Source organism: Sinohyriopsis cumingii, chromosome 6 (genome assembly GCF_028554795.1).
Source record: "Sinohyriopsis cumingii isolate HCF-2022 chromosome 6, ASM2855479v2, whole genome shotgun sequence".
Classification (NCBI taxonomy): domain Eukaryota; kingdom Metazoa; phylum Mollusca; class Bivalvia; order Unionida; family Unionidae; genus Sinohyriopsis; species Sinohyriopsis cumingii.
Window position 1 is genome coordinate 121,132,517 of NC_142966.1, and position 23,312 is coordinate 121,155,828.

The 23,312-nt window shown below is 34.0% G+C and overlaps 1 protein-coding gene across 1 annotated transcript in view; it reads right to left on the reverse strand.

The window, feature by feature from the left end:
• The window catches only part of LOC149797854 (CD109 antigen-like), a 53,128-nt gene extending 30,721 nt beyond the window's left edge, over window positions 1–22,407 (reverse strand). The window contains exons 1-15 of the mRNA XM_089962867.1: window positions 22,284–22,407; window positions 20,877–20,994; window positions 19,898–20,055; window positions 18,567–18,595; window positions 17,810–17,963; window positions 15,691–15,761; window positions 15,205–15,330; window positions 13,912–13,951; window positions 10,044–10,128; window positions 9,436–9,529; window positions 6,587–6,811; window positions 5,695–5,970; window positions 3,403–3,501; window positions 2,733–2,795; window positions 2,128–2,319 (exon numbers count right to left, since the gene is read on the reverse strand). Of these exons, the coding sequence (XP_089818993.1) occupies window positions 2,128–2,319; window positions 2,733–2,795; window positions 3,403–3,501; window positions 5,695–5,970; window positions 6,587–6,811; window positions 9,436–9,529; window positions 10,044–10,128; window positions 13,912–13,951; window positions 15,205–15,330; window positions 15,691–15,761; window positions 17,810–17,963; window positions 18,567–18,595; window positions 19,898–20,055; window positions 20,877–20,947 (1,683 nt within the window). The 5' untranslated portion in view covers window positions 20,948–20,994; window positions 22,284–22,407. The remainder of the gene's footprint in view (window positions 1–2,127; window positions 2,320–2,732; window positions 2,796–3,402; window positions 3,502–5,694; window positions 5,971–6,586; window positions 6,812–9,435; window positions 9,530–10,043; window positions 10,129–13,911; window positions 13,952–15,204; window positions 15,331–15,690; window positions 15,762–17,809; window positions 17,964–18,566; window positions 18,596–19,897; window positions 20,056–20,876; window positions 20,995–22,283) is intronic.
• Between the last annotated feature and the right edge of the window lie 905 nt (window positions 22,408–23,312).

Consider the following 23,312-nt stretch of genomic DNA (forward strand, 5'->3'; position numbering starts at 1 on the left):
ATAAACGATGGAATATAATCTGAATGTAGTGACTCTGGCTTAACAAGTCGTCTGAATTCAGAAATATTAAACAATCTGGACCAGAAATTGTCACAGCAAAAGCAACAGGAAAGACGTGTGCTAAAACAACTAGAAAATATATATGAACACTTGTTTCCAGATGTTCCAGACGAAAACAAAATCTAACATTGTATTGGTATTGTAGCTTCTACACCTGTGAAACAGAGTCCTTACAGGATGAATCCACTGAAACGGGAATTATTTGAAATAAAAAATTCAGTATTTTATATAGAATGATTTATAGAATCAAGTAAAAGTAATTGGTGTTCAGCATGTATTCTTGTGCCCTAACCAGCTAATACATTTCCCATGTGTGATGACTAGAGAAGTCAACAGTGTCGACAAAACGGATTCATTTCCGATCCCAAGATTACACGGTTGCATCGACAAAATTGGAAATGCAAAATATATCACCGAGCTTGACGTTTTAAAAAGATCTTGGCAGATTCCACTAAACTGAGAGCACTAAATTGCGGCATTTTCAACACAAGACGGTTTTTATTAGTAGAAAATGATGACCTCTGGAAAGAAACATTATCTGACAATATTCCAACGTCAAATAAAAATGTTAACATCTGGTCTAGATAAATCTATCTCATACATTGATGACGTCAGTGCGTTGCACACCTGTGAAGATCACTTGGAAACCATTCGGAACGTTTTTACTGATTCAGATATGATGGTTAATTTAGGTAAAGGTGAGCTTTGCCATGCTTGTGTCACATTGTCTTGACATATTATATGACAAGCCAAGTTTAACCTGTACAAGTTAAGGTCAATACTATATCTGAATTTCCATTGCATATTAGTAAAAAACACAACTGATGCGAATTTTACGGATGGATGGATATTATCGGAAACGTTGCTCAAATTTGCCAATAAATTAACAGAACTCGGACAAAAATTTGTTCAGTAGGAAATCCAAGTTTCATGGGGTTTTCAAAGGTTATTAATATTTTTCTTACAAATTAAAGGCCATACTTAAAAGTACGATGGTTCGTTCGGCACCAAATTTCAGCCATTAATTTAAAATGTCTGTTGATGCAAGCGATTCAAGAACTTGTGGAATATTGATTAAAGAATATAAAAATGAAGTGGATCAGCCACTGTGCCATTTTAATAAAACAATTAAGCAAGTACCAGATCAATTATTCACAATTGAGAAGGAATGTTTGACTTTGATATTTGCTTTGAAACATTTTAAAGTGTATATTATTAGTTCAGCTCTTTCTCTCAATTACTTTCATCATTGACAATATGAAAAATACAAATCAGAGCTTGTTGTTGTGGAATTTAATGGTACAAGAATTAACGATTTAGATTAGGCACACCAGGGGTACAGATAATGTGTTTGCAGATGCAATCTTCCGTGTCTAAAAGTAATATATTGTTTTATTTTGTATCTATTTTGTGTAATTAAGAAGAGTGTCTTTCATAAGAATCTTTCTATGCAACTTGAATTATTGTATTATCATATGCATATTTTACATATATGTTCAAGAAAGATTTATTGTATAAATATTTCTTTTTTAAAGAGGGGAGGTGTTATGTATAATTAATTTGTATTGTATGCTAACTTTTGTCCATTATTGTAAGTTGTAAACCTAACATTGACGTTACAAACGCTTATCCCTGACTGTAAGTTGCAAGCAAAATGTTTACATAGAATTTAATTCCAATCCCAGCCTTGTCTACAATTAGACTCGGGTTTTCCGCTGGACTGCTTCATATTCCTTTAGGACAGAGGTACAGTAAAAATGTGCATAAATTAGGATTAGATAAACAAATAATTCAGCTGTTTTATATCAGTCGGTGGGAATTCATCTGTGATCAGAGATTGTAGTTGTGTTATTTAAAATATTAATTGGAATTACTAAAGTGCTCATTGATTTTTGGATTAATAGATTACTTTGAATTTTTGTGAACTCATTCAAAGACATTTTGGATTGCATCATTGTATTATATCAAGGCACTGAAGACTATTGGAATTCATTCGGAACATTCTGTAATTTTGGACTTGTGATAGTAAATTTCGGATAGAGAAAGGAAAGAAAAAAAATAACGTACCTGATTCTCAAAAAATTTATCTACATTGAAATTCATAGCATCAGCCACTATTTCGCCATCTGCTCTGACGAAATGTATCACTATTCTTGCAGAGGGAGAATATTCATGAAGCATTGGGATGGAAAAGGATCTTGTTCTTTGTAATCCCATGTCAAATTCTCCCCTCGTTAAGCTTGCTCCTTTGGACATAATCTTAATTAGAAAATTGTAAGCAAGAAGTCAACCAATAACGTTTATGTGTATTCGAATCTACTTTTATTTATAGCGAACAACACAAACTGTATGTCTATCTATCAAAAATCTAATATTTTGCTATGGCAGTCATAAATTATCTATTAAATGGTTCAATTGGTAAAAAGGAAACGTTAAAGTGAAATGCTACACATGATAATTTTGCGACTACACAATATAACTAAATAAAATCTAGGTGATTTTATCACAGATCTGAGCCATATACGTTTCTTTAAAAGACTATCAAATAACCATTTAACACGGATATGCTACTAACATTTCTAATAAGGCTTGAATCTATTTATTTTTACCAAGCTACATAACATTGCACTAAAATGTATATTTGAGTAAAGAGAGCAGGATATTGATTATACTAAGTAATTTATCTTCCTCGTCATTGTTGTGCCGCGAATCTGAAATGTTGCGTTTTGTCCAGCCTGAAGATAAAAAAGAAAAACATTACTAAAATTGTAATTTATTTGTATTATGTTCATATTTAACTATTTTTTTCTTTGCCTTCTGTGAAATTTAGAAATTAATATATGCCATGTCTTTTAAAAGTTTCGAAAGGGAAACAAATATTAGGTGACAAATAAATAAAAACTCTAAACTCAAAACCCTCAAACTTCTGTTACAATCAACAGAAAATGGATAGCTAATATAAAAGATATATGCACGTGCAAACCCATCTGGCCCTGAAGATACTCCTGCATAGGTAAATACTTGGTTGACAAAGTGTCTATTAATGTGATGTTTTGAAGATTGCCTTATAAACGTATGAATGATAATTCATATACAAGTTAATTAATAGATACCCTGCATGGATACTACACCAAATGACTCTATGCGTGTTTATTATATTTTCCAGATTAGATTAAACAGAAATGTAGAGGAAAGCGGATTATTTACACCAATATGTACTTTCCAACGCATAGAAAAATCGATGAAGTCGCAAAACGGATTGTATGCTTCCTAGGTCATCTGCAAAATTATAAGAGAGAGAGAGAGAGAGAGAGAGAGAGAGAGAGAGAGAGAGTTAATTACTTTCGGATTACTTGTCAAAAGTCTCACTTGTACGAAGGTATTGCTTGGGGATTCAAATTTCTCCAGACTCGAATACGCAAACAAACCTTTGTATTCAGCCTGAAATCAAGGTAAAACACATTAACACATTAGGATTCAGCTTATATATTCAATCCATTTACTTCACCCCCCCCCCAAAAAAAAAAAAAAAATTCAAAAAGTAAAATAAAATAAATATTTACGAAACAAAACAGGGTTTAAATGACTCTTTAGGATCATCTAATTTCAACTGAATCTTACATTCAAGATGAAGATTATATACAAGTAACGAGTTTAGTAACGGATCATCCATCTATCTGGTACACAAGTCTTTTGTTTCCGAGCGCAGAAGCTGAAGCTCAGTGCCAGATTACCAAATAGGCAGAGTAGGCACCGGCCTAGGGGCCCCGCGACAACGGATCAAAATAATATTAACAAAACGTATTAGCAGATAACTTGCGAGGGGGCCGCAAGATTTCGATTACCTCAGTGCCTAAGGGCCTCCACAGGGTTTAATCCGGCACTGTTGGAGGTGTATGGATTAGAAAACATCCCAAGGACATTACCGTGCTATTATGCCATTTACAACCACGGTTTAAGTCTAACGTACCCCAAATTTTGACCACTCTCACGTGGTGCGCTTTTTCTTCAGACACGAAATTGGAAAATACGTCAACAACTTTCTTCTGCTGGATGTCCATCCATTCCTATTTTGGCCTTAACAATGGCTAAAATCGCTAAAGGTTATAAACGCTAGGAGACGGCAATGAATATTCATTTTAAAACAATGTATCTAGCAGTTAAAACGTTCAAGGATGTTAGTTGTCGGATGAGTTGTAATATAGTCTTTGACGGTCGGTAGAGTAACACATATTAGACGATGAAGTTCATAAAAAAAATTTAATGTTGAATTAATGACAAAGGAATTTCATTTATGCAGGTACAACGTTTTTTTTTTAAAGTTATTAATCTGAAAAGATCTTTAATTTAAAGAACGCATACTTACTATAATTCATGATTGATAGCAATGAGTGAAAACAAAATTTAAATGCGAGCGTCTTGCTAGAAGGAAAATTCCATGGTGCAGCTCATTTCAGGTTAACCAGGCATTCAAACATATTTTCATTAGTGACTTGATCAAAGCTTATTGCAATAATGTAAGGACCCAAAGAAATATATAGCTCCGTTCAGACGACAAAGTTAAGGTGGCAGAGAAGTGCTCACAAATATCTATCTCTCGATCGATCAATTTGATCGATCGAGGTGTGTGTGTGTGTGTGTGTGTGTGTGTGTGTGTGTGTGTCTAGTTGCACGTAAAGGTGATTTATTTTCTATTTGTTACATTTTCTTGGGTAAAGGAGAAGTGTCCTTTTGGGAACATTTAATTTAAAGAACCAATGTATAACATATATGTCACTGAGGTTATTAAATTTGGAATAATAACACTGACAATAGATTTTTTGATGCTCACCTCACATGGAAAGCTTTATTTTCAAATTGCTGACATGAGCAATCACTTTATGTATTCAATACTACACTTCAAGCTTTTTTATGAACTGATGTAAATTAGAAAGAATTTTCCAATCTGCATGAGTTTTCATGTACACCAATTAATTTGCATGTTCTAATTATTTCTTGCATATTGACAAATGTGAAGAAGCAAAAGAATACAATCTCTGTGTCCCATTCGTGTCTTCTTATTATAGTCCGTAACATGTGTTGATGTTAAATGGTATTATATTTGCTTTCATTCACTTCCAGTAGGTTGAAATTAAATGGTATTATGTGTGTTTATTTACGTCAAGTATATTACTATTAAATGGTACTATATTTGTTTTTATTCACTTCCAGTGTGCATTAACTTACTGATTACTCGATTACATTTTCATAAAAAAATGTTTGAAGAAGTAACCCACGACAATGCTTATTCCAAGACCTACAGTATAATTTGGTGTATCTGTGTAAATTGTCATTCATGGCTAATGCGTATGATTACAATGAACAAACACTTAGTGAAGTATTTTATATTAAAAAAATGAAATATACAATCTGTACTTATTTCTGTTCCGTAAAACGTATAATGGTCGATATATAAACAAGTTGATATCAAACTTCACAAGATCGACCTATAATGAAAAAAATTGTCATTGACTTATATATAATATTTTACGCCTAGTCCCTTTAAATGAAATGACAAGTATACAGTAGACTCCAGTCATCTATTTATCTGTTTCATAATGTGATAAATAAAGAGAAGTATGCCAGTCCTCTCACCTGTAGAGAGATGCGGCTTACATTGATGAAAGGATTAATGTCAAACTTCACAATTCCATTTACTGGAATCACCAGGACTAACGGAGGCATTTTTATCTCCTCCTCAGGCTCCGGATAAGGAAAAGGTATGAACATATTTAGCGTTACTGATTCTTCAACCTCGTTTTTGATTTCCTCTTTCATGTCGCTTTTTTTCTTCGCGAAGAAAGACTGGTGAAGAGTAACATTGCCCGATGGATATGGCAATGGAGTGTCGTCTTGCTTGAAAACTTTTATCTGTTAAAAGTGGAAAGAGATGAGGCACAAAGCTGTTTTGCCTAGTATAGCTAATATGCATAATTACAATTATGACAATTAACATTGCAAACTGCATAAAGTAACATAGTCAAATCGTACTAAGATAAATTCCTAGCTTGAAAGTGCTGTAAAATTTGATACTGTTTTATTTTCCCTTTTCAAATTCAAGGTTATTTGAAAAGTATTATTGAAATATGATTATACATTTTTAAACCATTACCTTACTCTAGAAACAGCATCGGTGCCTGATTCAGAATAACGTCTCTATACAAATTAAAAGATTATGATTGTTAAAAGAAAAATGATTTTTTTTCTCCATACATTTTTCACACGGTTACATGATTAATATGTATGCTAGATAGCTTTATTAAGATATTGGATATAACTATGAAAAAATATCCAAAACCTGTTGTTCTTTTTTCGGGTGATATATTTGCAGTCCATGTTCTTTCCAAATGAAATCAGAAACACATAGCGAACAACAATGCACTTAGAACCCAAATCAAAATTACGTATTATTTCAATATGTGAAACAAAATTATCTGTTACATGTGTTTGAGCTATTCATCAATTGTGAATGTCATGATTGACTTACGAATCCAGTATAAATAAGTCCCGGTTTGAAGTTCGTTGGCAAGGAGTCTGAAAATTGTATTTTCTCCGGTCTGTCATAGAATGTAATGTCGGCCGTAGCATTCGCTGACTGTCCTGTAAGATTTTCGGTGACCACCGCAAGGATTTCGAATGTCTGGTAATCGATATAATTGAAAGTCTGTCTGAGAGACTCGACGGAGACGATATATTGAAACTCACCATCAATCTATGTAAAAAGAGAAAGCTTAAAAAGTCACATCATGATGAGTCACGTACAATTTAGATATTTTCTTCAAATTGAAAAAATAAAATCGTATATATCTGTTATAGCAAAATTATTAGATCATATGCACGAACATTAATTATATATTCAATATTGCGTAATATTGACGTTATTGTGAAGAAAATATATCTTAGTTGGAACAAATTATTTTAATAACTGCATATAATAAGCTTCATTATTATTATTATTATTATTATTATTATTATTATTATTTTACTATGTCTATTAATGATACTGTCACAAGTCGTTTGGAATATGAGATAGTAGTAGTAATAATAATAATAATAACGAGGACTTTGTATGGCGCTTAATCTTTAGAAGCTCAAACCGCTTTACAACATTAGACAACACCTATAACATAAAACATATATAATGATATGATTACAAAAACAAACACCATGAAATTAGAAAACATTAAAAAGAAACATACTGAGAATATTTAAGGTAGGAAACATTATTAGGTCTCTAAGTCTGTTCTTGCAGTCGGAATAAGTGAGTTTTGAGAGCACTCCTGAATGGGATCACTGTGTCCTTGTGTCTAAGTTCAGTGGGCAACTCATTCCACGTTGCCAGGCCCTGGTATGCGAAAGAACGCTGTCCATATGACTTCGTTTTCACATTGGGGACAATGAGTATACGATTGTCGGAAGAGAAGAGCAAGTATATTGCTGTTGTGTACACTTGGGTGAGGTCGGATAGGTATGTTGACTAGAGTCCGTCAATGAAACGTAGCACAGAGAACAAATTTTGTGTTTGATTCAGGATCGAATGGATAGCCAGTGTAGGGTACAGAGCAGCGGGAAGGTGTGCTCTGATCGTGGTACTCTAAGTATGATCTGAGCAGCTGTGTTTTGAACTTTTTGAAGTTTCTGGAGTAGATATTGAGGTGAACCAGACATAACTGAGTTACAATAGTCCAATCTTGAAAGTACTAATGAACACACAAGTGTTTTAGTGACATCAACTGAAAGATATTTGTGAATTGAGCTGATGCGTCTCAGCTCAAGATATGCAGCCTTGGATATGTTCATAACATGTTGGTGCAATGTGAGAGTTCTGTCCAGAGTAACACCTAGGTTTCGTACTGATTGTGTGAATTTAATGTTGGTGTTGCTGATATTTACTGTTTGAGGTAAAGGATGTGAATGAAAAAGTCTTTGTGTTTTGTGATCAGAATGGCCTCAGTTTTATCATCATTCATCTGTAACGTGTTACATGTCATCCATGATTTCACATCAGAAATGCACCTCTCTACATCTTGGATGGTAGCATCAACTTCAGTTGGGTGGCTAGATTTGTATATTTGGGTGCCATCAGCGTACAATTGGTGAGACACTAGATGATGATCTATGTCACTTGAGAGCGGCTGAGTGTATAGAATGAAGAGAACAGGCCCAAGAACAGACCCCCGTGGAACAGCACAAACTAGATCAACTGGGCTGGAGTGTATTCCATTTGCAGATACAATTTGTGTCCTGTTGATCAAGTAGGACTTGAACCACAGTAAGGCTGTATCATGAATGCCAAATACATGCTGGAGGCGGTGAGGTAATATATCATGGTCTATTGTGTCAAATGCTGCAGACAAATCAAAGAGGGTGAGGACTGTAATCTTTCCGCTATCCAAAGCAGAGAGAATATCATTAACTACTTTTAAAAGAGTAGTTTCAGTACTGTGGCAAGGGTGATATGCAGATTGTACATTGCTAAAAAGACTGTTTGAATTCAGATGAGATACAAGCTGGGATAGAACAACCTTTTCTAAGAATTTCTTTTATATGAATGGGAGATTAGAAACTGGGTGGTAGTTCTTTAAATCGTTATGGTCTAGTGTTGGTCTCTTCAGCAGAGGCTTTACAATGGCAGTTTTGAAAAATGATGGGAATTCCCCTGATGAGAGAGAGGTATTAATAACATCAGTTAATGAAGGCAGTACTGGATCTAAGCACTCAAGCAGCAGTGATGTTGGAATTGGATCAAGTTCACATGACTTTGGTGCACTCTTCATCAGGATTGTTCGTACGAAATCCATAGAGACAGGTTCAAATGCTGCTAATGGTTGCCGCTCAAATTCTGTATCCCAACTGTATGGTGACGACGAGTCAATTGAAATTGTGGTGTCAAGCTTATCTCTAATGGTTTGTACTTTGTCACGGAAGAAATTTGTAAACATGTCTGGAAGGTCGACTGGAGAGAAGGTAGTTGGAAGTGGTGTAGATTTGTTCCTTAACATTAGCTTGTTAGTAATCTCGAAGAGCTCTTTGCAGCTGGATCTTTCCATGATCTTAGTAGTGTAGTGGGCTGATCTCGCTGCATGGACTATATTTGTGACATTCTTCTTAGCGGCTTCATAGATTTGCTTACGAATAGTCAGTCTGGTGGAAAGCCAAAGCCTCTCAGCTTTACGGCGGTCAATATAGTAGATATAATAAGCTTTACTGTTGGGTTTGCTATTATTATTTTCTATCAAAGTATCAAGTAAATTGCAATATAGAATAGTAGAGGAAGAGAAAATCAATTTTGAAAACATATTTATGATATAAGACAATTTTAAGTTTCTTACTTACATAACCCTCATGGCTAATTCCCGCCGACTCAAAATACCACTTTTGCTTGATCATGATTGACACTGTACCCTCTACTCCCTTTCCAAAGGTGTACCTAAAGCACGACGATACATATTAGAATTATAATTAGTGAAATTTCGTCTACTCTCTGTAAAATCAGTAAAAACTGATTCTATCTCACTGTCTTTGAGTTACGATTGCTTCTTGAGGGTGGTAAAGATGTGCCGAACTGTTTTAGTATCAATGTTATCAACAGCAGTTTTGTTGTCTTCTTCGCCCTAGCCGGCTTTGTGATTGCCTTTGTCGCTATCATCATAGTCGTTGTCATCACTACCACAAATATCATCGTCGTATTATCACTTCATGTTATAGGTAATACTAATTATAATAATAATAATGTTTCTATTATTATTATTATTACTTTTATCATTATTATTATTATTATTATTATTATTATTATTTATGACGAAGATATGATAATAATTATAGAAAACATGATGATTGTCATCATTAATAATATTAATAACAGCAGCAGATGAGTACTTGTTTTAGCGTTTGAATTACTAGTCGTAGTGGTTATTATAGCTGTTGTTGTTGTTGATACTTACGTCGCCTTTACATCAATAGGCAAGCTTTCATCAGATGATACTCCAAAAGGCGGCAAATTAATGCTAACTTCAAAACTTGGAAGAACTAAAATGTAAAATAATATTTTCGATGGCACGCAATTGAACAAATTACATTTAGTATAATGCACACAAACCTTGGGCATATGTTAACTGTAGTTGCATCCAATGTTCATAACTGTTAGATTTTAGCGATTATTTGTTGATTATGGGGAGATGGTTGTTTCGTAAAATAAACCCTGCCAAACTTTTTAACGTAAGGAATTCTCGGAATATTCAAGCACATTAGCGGTTCGCCATTGATATAACACTAATAGGACTGTAGTTAGGTATTTGGATCAAGTTTCGTAGTATGTGTCATGAAAATTTGATTATAGAAAGGCGTACTAATAAATAATACAAATGTGAAACAAGAAAAACATGCTAATTTGAAATTACAGTCCTTGAACGTCTGGTCCTTTGAAAATTAGATAAAGCCTATCTGCGGTAGAGGCTCATTTAGGAAACCTTTAGCTGACAACGACTATCATCTTGAAGTATTTAGAAATAGGGTCAACATCAACCTTAAGCAAGCTGACGCAGATATTGTTTTATTTGCTCAGTAGTAACGTTCCCTTGCATGCTACAGGTGAGATAGTTTGGTGGCAGTGGTGGAATCTTCGATAGATTTGTTATAATTTTGTTCGATCGACTTTTGTAGTTCAAGCCAGGCAACTGGAATGGATACGCGTAGTCGTAACTGAATTATATAACAGTAAAATATAATTAGTTTGAAATGTTTATTGTATATACGAAATATATGTTTTTATTTTAGTTTTCGGTGAAGGATGATGAGATATAGTTCTTTTGGAGTAAATGCTGTTGATTTGTTACTAGTAGGTTTTTATTGTGACATATAGTGGATTATGTTTTAATAGCGGGTGATAGAATCTTCCTATAAACGAGTCATATATTTAGTATCAACAGGCTGTATTTTGGACTAGAAAAGAAACGAGTTCCTTCGCAGTCAGGATTCCTGAATGTGTAGTTAAGTGTCTTGGGTTTGTAAAAGAGCATCGCGAGAGACCTTTAGAAAACCACCTCCAGCTTCTGTCTCCTCTATTTCGATTCACTAAGCGGTAGCTTAACGAACTGTCTGTATTACGTTCTATATATGGATATATGCAAAACTCCCCACCGCAGCTCATGTGCTCTTGAATAGTAACTATTAATAGGGGGAAAATACCTTAATGTCCCAAAGGGAAAATTCTTGTAAGAGTGGGCAATCATTGTGTCCCCGTGTCTGTTGAATGCTTGTTTTAAGGACGACACAATAGTCCTAAATGGATTGACCCGACAGAGTCATACAGATAAACCATACACAATTATATACTTCGTTTTTGTATAGTTTGTAATTCTATGTAATGCAAATCTGCTTTTTGTATATTGATTAATCATGTGCATTATCATTGGTCGTAAGTCGTTTGTTTGCAATTTGTAGCAAAATCACGTAAATTAGAATTGGTTTGTGTACTTTTAGAAAACCAGTCCTAAATAAAGTTATGCGATTGTAAACATAGTAGAAAATTGCCGTAAGATTTTGCCCCTGGAGGTAGCTATAAGAGCGAAATGTGACATTTCAGATTTGTATCGTTGAAATGCTGGTGATCTCTTTCTGTCTCCGTAGAACCTGTATTTTAGTTGTGATGAAGGTGTAAGTATGCAGTGTTTGCTAACATAGTCTGACAGATACCATACATTAAGGTGGATCATGTTTGGTAGTTCGTTTCATGAAAGTTTGATCTGCTTCCAGGAAGAAAAAAAACCTTCTGAGAAATCATACACATGTGAATCAAGAAAAAACACGCAGTGTGAAACAAAAGCCTCTTGAATGTGCGGTAGTTGGTTGATTAGTTGGAATTATTTGTGGCATATATCTGTTTGAGAACTCTTCAATTGACAAGTACTGTTGTCGCGAATTGCGTTGAATAGGGGAAACATCAACATCGAGCCAGCTTCACGCAGGTATTGCTTGATTTCTTAAGGTAGTAACGTTCTCTAAGACCCCTTGCTTGCCATAGTATTAGTGAATGATTGAAAACACCAGTACTCAACTTGAGTACACTTGTGCGATTATGTATATTTTAATAATACATTTTAGGATTATATATTGAACATGGGGAATCGGTGTTGGAAATATATTTCTCAGCTCAAGTAATTAATCAGTTTATAGGAGCAGACGTCATAATATACATTATTTACGAGATTTTATGATAACATTTATTAGTTTCGTAAAAAGGACCCTCTAAAATTTCTTAACATCGGGAATTATTTCTGTAGTTTAAAATATATGTGTTTAGCAATTCGAGATATAAATAATTCTTAGTATTAAGTGATAGGGCCGTGTTTTGTATTGCATTGAATGAAGTACTAATATTCAACTTGGAACAACCATAGAAAAGTGAAACAAGAAAAACCATGCATATGTGAAATTAAAGTTTGTTGATGTGTGGTCATTAGGTGATTAGAGAAATTATCTGTAGTATTCGTGGAAAGTGGACAAAGACTGCCGTCTTGAAATAGGGCAAATAATAGACTTCAAGCCACGCTCACGCAGAGATTTAATTCTCTCGGCCGAAAGACCCCTTGCGAGTAATAAGAAAGGGTCTCTGATGGCAGCGGTGCAATTTTGGATATTTTTGTGATATTTATTTTTTCGGTTATGTTTTTTCTTTAAAAAAATACATAAAGTCAGACTGTTCAAGATGGCAACTGAAGTTAAAAGCTTCCTTGAAGCAGCCATTTGACATAAAATCAAGCAGCTGTTCACAGTAATTAGTCTAACGAATGTTGCACAGTTTTTGATAAAGATGAGTCAGGCATTAAGGATTTGAGCCCTAATCAGAGTACCAAATAAAAGACTGCAATTCCATCGACGATGTATTGAGTTATAGAACCGTCAGTATGACCTTGGGCTGCTCGGACAGTATTGGGAACCAGGAAAGATGGACAGAACCGATTTTGCGTGGGCCATAGAGCTCAGAATATGCATACCCACTTCTGAAAATCGATGATCATCTTGATTAGCTGTTGGGCATGAACTAATTATGGACATTGGATATCGGGGTACTGGCAAGTTGACATCGTACAGGCTGACGGACCTAAGACGGTGTTTGCAACTAGAAGGGATCTGTAATAGTTCCAAGTGATGTAGTTTGGTCTGTGAAACATGCCCGGGACATTAGAACGTTTGATGAAGGCAATCATAGCCACGCTGTGATATAATGTTTAGGTCATCTATCTCGACGATGTGATAGTGTTAGCAAGCACATTCGAGCAGTTGCTTGAACGACAGACACACATCTTTAAGTCTATTCAAATAGTCGGTCTATTGATTCTGACTCAGATCTGTAATCATGTTGAAGTCCGGTTGGTGGTTGATTCCAGAGGAGTAAACAACTGTGATTCATGACCACAAGAATGACATTTGTGATCACTAAAGGGCAAGTGATTTTTGGAGGCGTTGGTAATATAATAAATGAAGATATTTACTATTTGTGTTTAGCAAGGCTTACCGGGGAAACATAGAAATGTGAAAGAACAAAAAACATGCAAGTGTGAAATTACGGTTTCTGATGAGTGGTCATTAGGTGATCAAAGGTCCATTATTTGTAATATTCGTTCATTTAAGAACTTTTAGTTGACAATGACAGTTGTCTTGAGGACATTGGAAATAATGGGAAATGAATGAACTTCAAGCCAAGCCATTTTATTTTATGACTAGATGAAAACGTAATTTGGAAACCTAATTACTCGCATAACTATTATTGTTTCCAAAACAAATACTAAAACGTAGGAAAGACAATTTTACCATATTCAGCAACTGTCACAATTTTCTCCGCTGTCTCTGACTGAAAAACAAAGCGAAGTACCACCATTAATCATCACTGGCATAAGAAGCCAACGTATTTCTTACTCTCATACAATATTTATCTTTCATATTACGATGCTGTTGTATTAAGTGTTTCTTTGTTTTATATTCCAGAGTATATTGTTCACATAATACCAACGCACCCAATGGGTGTTGTTATGCATAATTTGCATTCTGTGAGTGACCCTTTTTCATAACTGAGGGTAGTAGTTGGGCCTTACATGTCTAATATCATGTAGGGTCTTTGTTAGCTGAGTTGGAGTTTTTGGCACAGCCTTGATTATGACCTTAGAATTTACTAGAAACGAATTCTGATACCAATGTGATGGAGATTTTCATTACGATGACAGAGTAGTGGGGATCAATATACGATTATTGATAGCGTAGAATGCTATGGAAATGAACGTTGGACCCTCATCATGGTTCTCAGATTGTGTCTTAAGTTTTTATATTAAGGTTGATTGTATTAGAATTACTCACTCCTATCATAACATCGTAAAGTTAAATCAGTCTTATTACTGAGTTCAGCTTTTATTTGAGAGGACTTATTTATTTAAATTATTGGCTGCAAAGTGCTCATTATTAATACTTTTCGGACTGTCATTATTTTGTTATTTTTGTTAATTCATTAAAGGACATTTGGGATTATATCTTTTTCTTCTCCTCAAAAATCGCTGGAATTCATTCGAATACTCAGTACGTTTGGACTTGTGATAGAGGTTTTTGGAAGATGAAAATCTTCCTTTTAGACAGAAAACATGTGATTTTAATAGATATATTGCCCTAATGACGACATCAGTTCTATTATTCCGACCAAAATCTATAGAATCGACCCTGTTTTTCTTCTGTATTCCTATGTTTCGAAACCCCGAAACTAATGTGACCACTTTTTTCTATCAGTGAATCATATATATAGCTTCTTTGCAACACCATGTGATAACCACGCCAGTCAACAGTTAACATTTTTGTTTTATTTTTGTGCGTGCCTGGTCGTTGTGACTTTTAGCATGGGTTTTTCAGTTTCAATGTCATTTTCGAAATTTCAGTTATCTGTGCAACAGCAAGTAGATAATTGCAGAATTTAAAACCGAAGTAACAATAAAATGTAAGCATTTATATGAAAACGGATTCAAGTTGAACTAGCCAACAACATTTCTCTCGAATAACTTCGTGTGTTGATGGATAGACGCCACCACCTACTGAGAAATCACACGTTAAATAAAGGCTGCTTACTCTTTGTGTTACTTTTATTTTCCAATCTCCTAAAATTGGTTCTGAGGACATCACCATGGACCCCTGATACACCCCACTGGGATCACTCACTTCCTTTATCTGCATTATCTTGTTACCTTTTGGGTCCTATAATATAGAATGTTGATAATTCGCCTGAAAATCTAAACAAGCATAAGGAACTACCACGAGAAAGATGGAATTGCATTAAAAACTAATGCATTTTGAATTAATGAATAATAGGTCAAAGGCAAAGTCACGAAATAAGACAAGCAATATCATTGGTATTGTTGTTGTTGTTATTATTATTACTATTATTATTATTAAGGATGCTTTTGATAATGAGTACTTTACGTTTATGTCATGAAAATTCTTTGGATATAGAATAGGTTATTAGCAGGAAATAGTTTACAGATGACATTCTTTTGAAGTATGTATTAACGTCATTTAACGAGCGATCAGACTAACATTACATCATTGAGAACTTACATATATATCCACATCCATCGGTTGAAATATGAGGCTAAGATCAGGCTTGATGGAGAAAGCACGGTAGAGGACTGAAAATAACAGCAACTTTTGGTTGAATAGAAACACGCCGGTGTACTCTAAAGCTTAAAGTATTATAATAACTAATGTATCTATAATTTTAATGACTCTCTCTCTCTCTCTCTCTCTCTCTCTCTCTCTCTCTCTGTGTGTGTGTGTGTGTGTGTGTGAAAGAGAGAAATTTTTTTTTTTATAAATCCAGTGTCATGTCCTTGTATAGTCTGTCATTCACATATGCATATATGTTGTATAGATCTTCTAATTGAAGAAATGATGATGATGATGACGATGATGCTGATAATGTTAATTATAATGACGCGTTAGGGTGGATTCGTAGCACAGAGAAGCCTAATAATTCTATCTATTCATTAAATATTTTCAGATCAATACTTTCATTATAAACAATAATATTTCCAAAACGTCAGCATGTTTGTAATACGCTGTACCAGGCGCCCGCAAGATTGTTTTCGTGAGTGGGGAACATAAAGTGTAGAGCAAAGCATGTTTAGAGGTGAAAACCTGTACAGGGAGAGCAAGTGCCCCCTTGCCACTATGTGCGGGCGCCCATGCACTGCACTACAATATTTTGCAGCTACAAAAGTATGATGAAAGATCACACATATTAATACTAATCTATGGAATCATTATTATAAGTATGAATGTATATATGTATTAATACTAATATATGGAATCCATATTGTAAATACGAAAAAGTATATGTATAAAAAGTAATAATCTACGAATTCATTAATGTAAATATGAAATATTATACGCATGGATATGAATCTGTGGAACCTTGATTGTTAATTTACAGAAACGGATTCATAAGATACATCTGTTTTAAGAGACTGGATCGAAGTATGAGAAATGTTTAAGGTTCCCATTCAGGACCGATGTCTCTGTTTTAAAAACCTGGATCGAAGTATGAGAAATGTTTAAGGTTCCCATTCAGGACCGATGTCTCTGTTTTAAGAGACTGGATCGAAGTATGAGAAATGTTTAAGGTTCCTATTCAGGACCGATGTCTCTGTTTCAAAAACCTGGATCGAAGTATGAGAAATGTTTAAGGTTCCCATTCGAGACCGATGTCTCTGTTTTAAGAGTCTGGATCGAAGTATGAGAAATGTTTAAGGTTCCCATTCAGGACCGATGTCTCTGTTTTAAGAGACTGGATCGAAGTATGAAAAATGTTTAAGGTTCCCATTCAGGACCGATGTCTCTGTTTTAAGAGACTGGATCGAAGTATGAGAAATGTTTAAGGTTCCCATTCAGGACCGATGTCTCTGTTTTAAAAACCTGGATCGAAGTATGAGAAATGTTTAAGGTTCCCATTCAGGACCGATGTCTCTGTTTTAAGAGACTGGATCGAAGTATGAAAAATGTTTAAGGTTCCCATTCAGGACCGATGTCTCTGTTTTAAGAGACTGGATCGAAGTATGAGAAATGTTTAAGGTTCCCATTCAGGACCGATGTCTCTGTTTTAAAAACCTGGATCGAAGTATGAGAAATGTCTAAGGTTCCCATTCGGGACCGATGTCTCTGTTTTAAAATCCTGGATCGAAGCATGAGAAATGTTTAAGGTTCCCATTCAGGACCGATGTCTCTGTTTTAAGAGACTGGATCGAAGCATGAGAAAAGTTTAAGGTTCCCATTCGGGACCGATGTCTCTGTTTTAAAAACCTGGATCGAAGTATGAGAAATGTTTAAGGTTCCCATTCAGGACCGATGTCTCTGTTTTAAGAGTCTGGATCGAAGTATGAGAAATGTTTAAGGTTCCCATTCGGGACCGATGTCTCTGTTTGAAAAACCTGGATCGAAGTATGAGAAATGTTTAAGGTTCCCATTCATGACCGATGTCTCTTTTTTAAAAACCTGGATCGAAGTATGGGAAATGTTTAAGGTTCCCATTCGGGACCGATGTCTCTGTTTTAAAAGCCTGGATCGAAGTATGGGAAATGTTCAACGTTCTCATTCAAGGCAGGTTGCAGCAAATTGATGAATATATGCAATATAAACTATCTTAAATTAGCAGATGATTTATCACAGAAAACAGACTTACTGGTTTGTCCTGGTTTGTATATTGCCTTGTCCGTCTGTATTAAAACAGAGGAACTCTTCTTTTGGAAGTTGAGATAATCAGAATTCTCAAAATCGATTCCTCCTGTTCCTTTTACATTTATTCGGTAGCTGTCAGAAACCATGTTACTAGGAAGCTGTTTTCATAAGAGTTAGAAAACTACACGTTTTAAATAGTCGCATGTGAAGAAAGTAAAAGATTGAAAGAAAATGTTCAAAATGAGATATATTAATTAACGACTGTTATGATTGAAAAGCTAAATATGTATAAAATGGAATCATTAAATATTTTCAATTAGAAAAAAGGAAAATGACAGAAAGAAACTGGTGCGTTTACAGACGTCAATCAATATTAAATATTAGATATCATTATTGTAAAATGAAATAGTATGCGTATTGACATTAATATTTGGAACTATTATTGTAAATATTAAATAGCATACGTGTTAAGATTATTCTATGGTATCATACATGGAAAAATATAAGTTTCAATCATAACAAAATGCTTGAGTATAGTCATTAGCACATTTTCCACAACTTATACAATTTTAAATAATTCCACCCAAGTAAGAAGAAACATGCATCCTTTCCTAGTTGTTTCTGTCGTTCGCTGTGTATATATATTTCTGATGATATTATTTTGATCCATTGGCAGTAATACTAATCATAATGTAAAGAAAAGACAGTTTTGATAATAAAAAAGCATGAAGTAACAGAAAGAAACTGGTAAGTTTACATACCTCCATTGATATTAGATCCACGAACATGGCTGAAAGAGTAATGCCTAAGAAACATGAGTCAATGTCAAATTAAATAACTAATCTTATTTATGGGGATATAATCGACGCCAAATGTGTATATTAACCTTATTTATCGGGGACCTAAGTGATATTATTTATAGGTGGGGTATGATCTTGTCTTACAGTGTTTTATATTTAAAACTAAAGGTAGGGTTAAATTATATACACCTTAGTTAGACAGTATGATATTTTGTGTCACGAAGTCTGGGTATGGGTCTTCCATGGAATATCATTTTTTGTAACTATACTTCCCCCAGAACCCGCCGAGAGCAAATATTGACTTTCTGCTTTTTTACATTTTTGAGTCTGTAGTAATTACGTTATATTACCATAATATAATTTGTTTCGAAACGTGATTAACTTGTTTACCTGTAATTCTGCAGAAGTGACCACAATGATTTCAACCGTATATTAAAAAAACATCTTTCATTCAAGATTCCCTCATTCAGTGTTCACGTCAAGGAATAAATTCTCTCCACCGTATACTAAAAACTTCTACCATCCAACACCCTCATAGTGTCGACCTTATACGAAGCACTTAGTACTTAACGTAAAACATTTTTGCATCTTATCAAGCTGGGTTAAAGTGGTCATTGGTGTTAATTACTTGCGTACCCCAGATGTATGCACTGAATATACCGCAAAATACAATTAAAAATTATACGTGTAACGTATGGTCCGAAGATCTAAACACCATAAACTATATTGGGTGTATACAATAACTCAACTTTTGCTATATTATCTTTAAATAATGTGAGGAAGATGGATTGAAATCGTTTGTTCGTTTGGTTGGATAAAATCAAAACAAAATATCAATCCTTAGTTTTTATTTCCGATTGATATCAAGTAGAAAATCAAGTAGAAAATCTGAAGGTTATTTGACACAATACTGACTTAAATATATAACTCACCAGCTTTTGGAATGAGCAATTCGATGAATTAATTGCTTACAAATCATACATGTTTTACTTTCCCATTAGATACGTTGGTTGCCATAAAGTGATTGTTTTTGTAGTCTTCTGTGTAAATGTTTCCTTTTCTTGACTTGAGGAACAATGTTATTATAATACACGAAAAGCAATGCCTTTATTCTAGAATTTATCAATAACATACTAATAAATGAATCATTATACTTTTCTAATAATCATCGTCACCGGTAAGCTATTTAATAATTTCGAAGTTTTATTCGAAATTCGAAGTTATAACCAAGGCAGTCTGGAAAGTGCATTACATTTTCCATGAAGTGCAGAAGCAGTGTTTGTTTAACTTGCCTGTGGAAAACACTCTATTGCCCTCAGCAATGACGTCATCCCTCGAATTCAGCAGCCGAGCATTAACAGAGGTCCGTGTATGATTCATCAGTAGATGGACCTCTATATTCAAAGTCATTCCAGGTCGAATTGTCTCCGGTACCGTAACCAAGTACGAACTAGAGACAATGTTATAGCATGAGATGGAAAAGAAAATGAAACACACACACACACACGTTATTTTCAAAGCAGTTCATACCTACCAAGGAAGATAAATTAGAGGTAAAGTTCCATGTCTCAAAGTGGAAATTTTATAGAAAGAAGATTATATATTTACCCCGTAAGAATAAGTTACTTAGTATTAAATACCAAAATTGGAGAAAATCAACTATTCTACAACTAAAATATAGAAACTGCATGAATGTTGTAAAAATTAATATTTAAAATCTAATTATACATTTCCGCTAAAGCACTAACCAAAGCATGCTTTGTAAGATAAACAAAGCGAAGATCAGTCACAACCTTTTTAAGTTTTACGTTTTTGATGAAATGATGAATAACGTGCTAATTGTTTTTAAACTTGATCTGATTCAGTTTGTCCATAGTAGAATCTTAACCACTTTCTCAAGTCTTTAAGTTTAGTAGTTTGGTAAATATCTTGTTGTAATAGTAAACTAAGCTATCCTTTGAGTAAACTTCACATACATCTTGAATATTCTGAAACTACTGCTTATTATAATCAGCGAAATTAAACACCATCACTGCGTCTATATCAATAAGCCATCAACACATGTCTTCATGGATTAGAACCTTGAATCATACCGTTATCATTGTTGATTTTAAGAATGTTATTTTTTCATTTGTACATTGCTTATTTATGATTTAAAAAAGGTAGCAAAGGTACAAAACAATGTTTTCTTTTTTATGTGACCACTTAAAATGATAGCTAGAAATGTTGACACATATATTTTATATTGTCATGGTTTCTATTGTACGTTACTTTTTGAGCTCTCCATTCGTATAAATAGTCGTCGCAATGGCTGCTATGAGAATAACAACTGTGTAGGTCATATCGGAAACAGAAATCGCTTATGGAACCAATGCAGTTGATATGGTGGCTGAAAAGATAGGTAGCACATGCACTTGTGATACAAAGTTGACACTTAACTTGAACATATTGATTTAGTCAAAGAAATTATTTTTCATGAAGATGTGTAATAGGAATGTTGTATACGGAGATATGAACCCAGTTAATGAATAAGGCAGTTTTGTATGTGATATGTAGCCAGATAATTAATAAGGCAGTTTTGTATGTGATATGTACCCATATAATTAATAAGGCAGTTTTGTATAGTGATATGTACCCAGATAATTAATAAGGCAGTTTTGTATAGTGATATGTACCCAGATAATTAACAAGGCAGTTTTGTATGTGATATGTACCCAGATAATTAATAAGGCAGTTTTGTATGTGATATGTACCCATATAATTAATAAGCCAGTTTTGTATGGTGATATGTACCCAGATAATTAATAAGGCAGTTTTGTATGGTGATATGTACCCAGATAATTAACAAGGCAGTTTTGTATGTGATATGTACCCAGATAATTAATAAGGCAGTTTTGTATGTGATATGTACCCAGATAATTAATAAGGCAGTTTTGTATGGTGATATGTACCCAGATAATTAACAAGGCAGTTTTGTATGTGATATGTACCCAGATAATTAATAAGGCAGTTTTGTATGTGATATGTACCCAGATAATTAATAAGGCAGTTTTGTAATGTGATATATACCCAGATAATTAATAAGGCAGTTTTGTATGGTGATATGTACCCAGATAATTAATAAAGCAGTTTTGTATGGTGATATGTACCCAGATAATTAATAAGGCAGTTTTGTATGGTGATATGTACCCAGATAATTAATAAGGCAGTTTTGTATGTGATATGTACCCAGATAATTAATAAGGCAGTTTTGTATGGTTATATGTACTCAGATAATTAATAAGGAGGTTTATTATGCTGATATAATTGCAAAATAACGAATATTTGCGTTTATGATATCCTTTATGTACATACGTTAAAAGTGCATAATATTAGTACTAATACTCACTATTAATAACTAATCACATCTGACTCTTTTGTAAAGGCATATATTACACATAAATAAGAATATTATTGGATTGCTACGTATTTACTCATCGTGGTCCTAATAGTTTCATTTAGTCTCCAAAAGACATTTCCGAATGAGTTCATTAAAAAAATTGCATTAAGCTTAATTTGGAGCTAAAATTCATTTGAAGTATGTATGTATGTATGTATGTATGTATGTGAGTGTGTGTGTGTGTGTGTGTGTGTGTGTGTGTGTGTGTGTGAGAGAGAGAGAGAGAGAGAGAGGTTTACCTGTGTTACGAGCGAAAGAAGCAAACAGTTAATGCTATTTATCCTTCTTCCTCACACAGACTGTAAGTTACGAATTGTTTGGATCTCATTTATACCAAGTTGACACGCCATCTGTTTCTAGAACCATATGGTGACATTTTGTCATACTAAATGCAGCTTCAATTGATTTTTTCACATATCTAAAGCAGCAGCACAGTTTTATTGACTTTTGACGCTAGCCATGGTGTTGAGGTAATGAATCGAACGATATGAACGATGAGATACATGTATATATAATGTTGTTTTTTTTACCTAATAATTTAAATAATAATAATATAATATAGAATACAAAACTCCATTGACATTCCGATGATGTCATAAAACATAGCCCAGCAGGACTAATGATACATTTATAAGATATTACCCGTATTGTCTCAAATGCAGTTTTGGAACCAATAAATGATTAGCAAGTCTAAAACTCTAAGTTGTTTCATTTATGATACATATCAGTAACATTATTTATCTATGTAGTTACCTTTGGGCTTAAAATAAAACGTACTTTACAAAGAACGTCCAATCTCGAGGCAAACTCTTGATCTTGAAAATATAACAAGTTAAATTGCAGATTAAATTCAGCCATGTTGGAAAGTTCACTAAAGGCATAAATCTGTTTCATTTATATTATAGGATTACGTGATATAGTTGAGTATTTATCGATGTATAAAGTTTTTTTATATATATTTTTTATAAACCAACATAAATAGAGCATCTCAAATGGGTAACGATTTAATATTAAATTTATGAAACTGGTTGAAAAATATCCAGCTTTTGCGAGCCTTGGCGAGCAAAAGCTGGACATTATTCAACTCGTTTGATAAATTCAATATTAAATCATTATCCATTTGAGATTCTTTTTATCACATAGTTTTTATTTAAGTGGAAATTATTTAGATAGAAAGAAGAATGAATAATTTCGTTCATTCTGACAGACGGTGCACCTTTCATTTGTTGTGCATAAAATATAGTCCTAAACAAAGTTGAGCTAGTAAA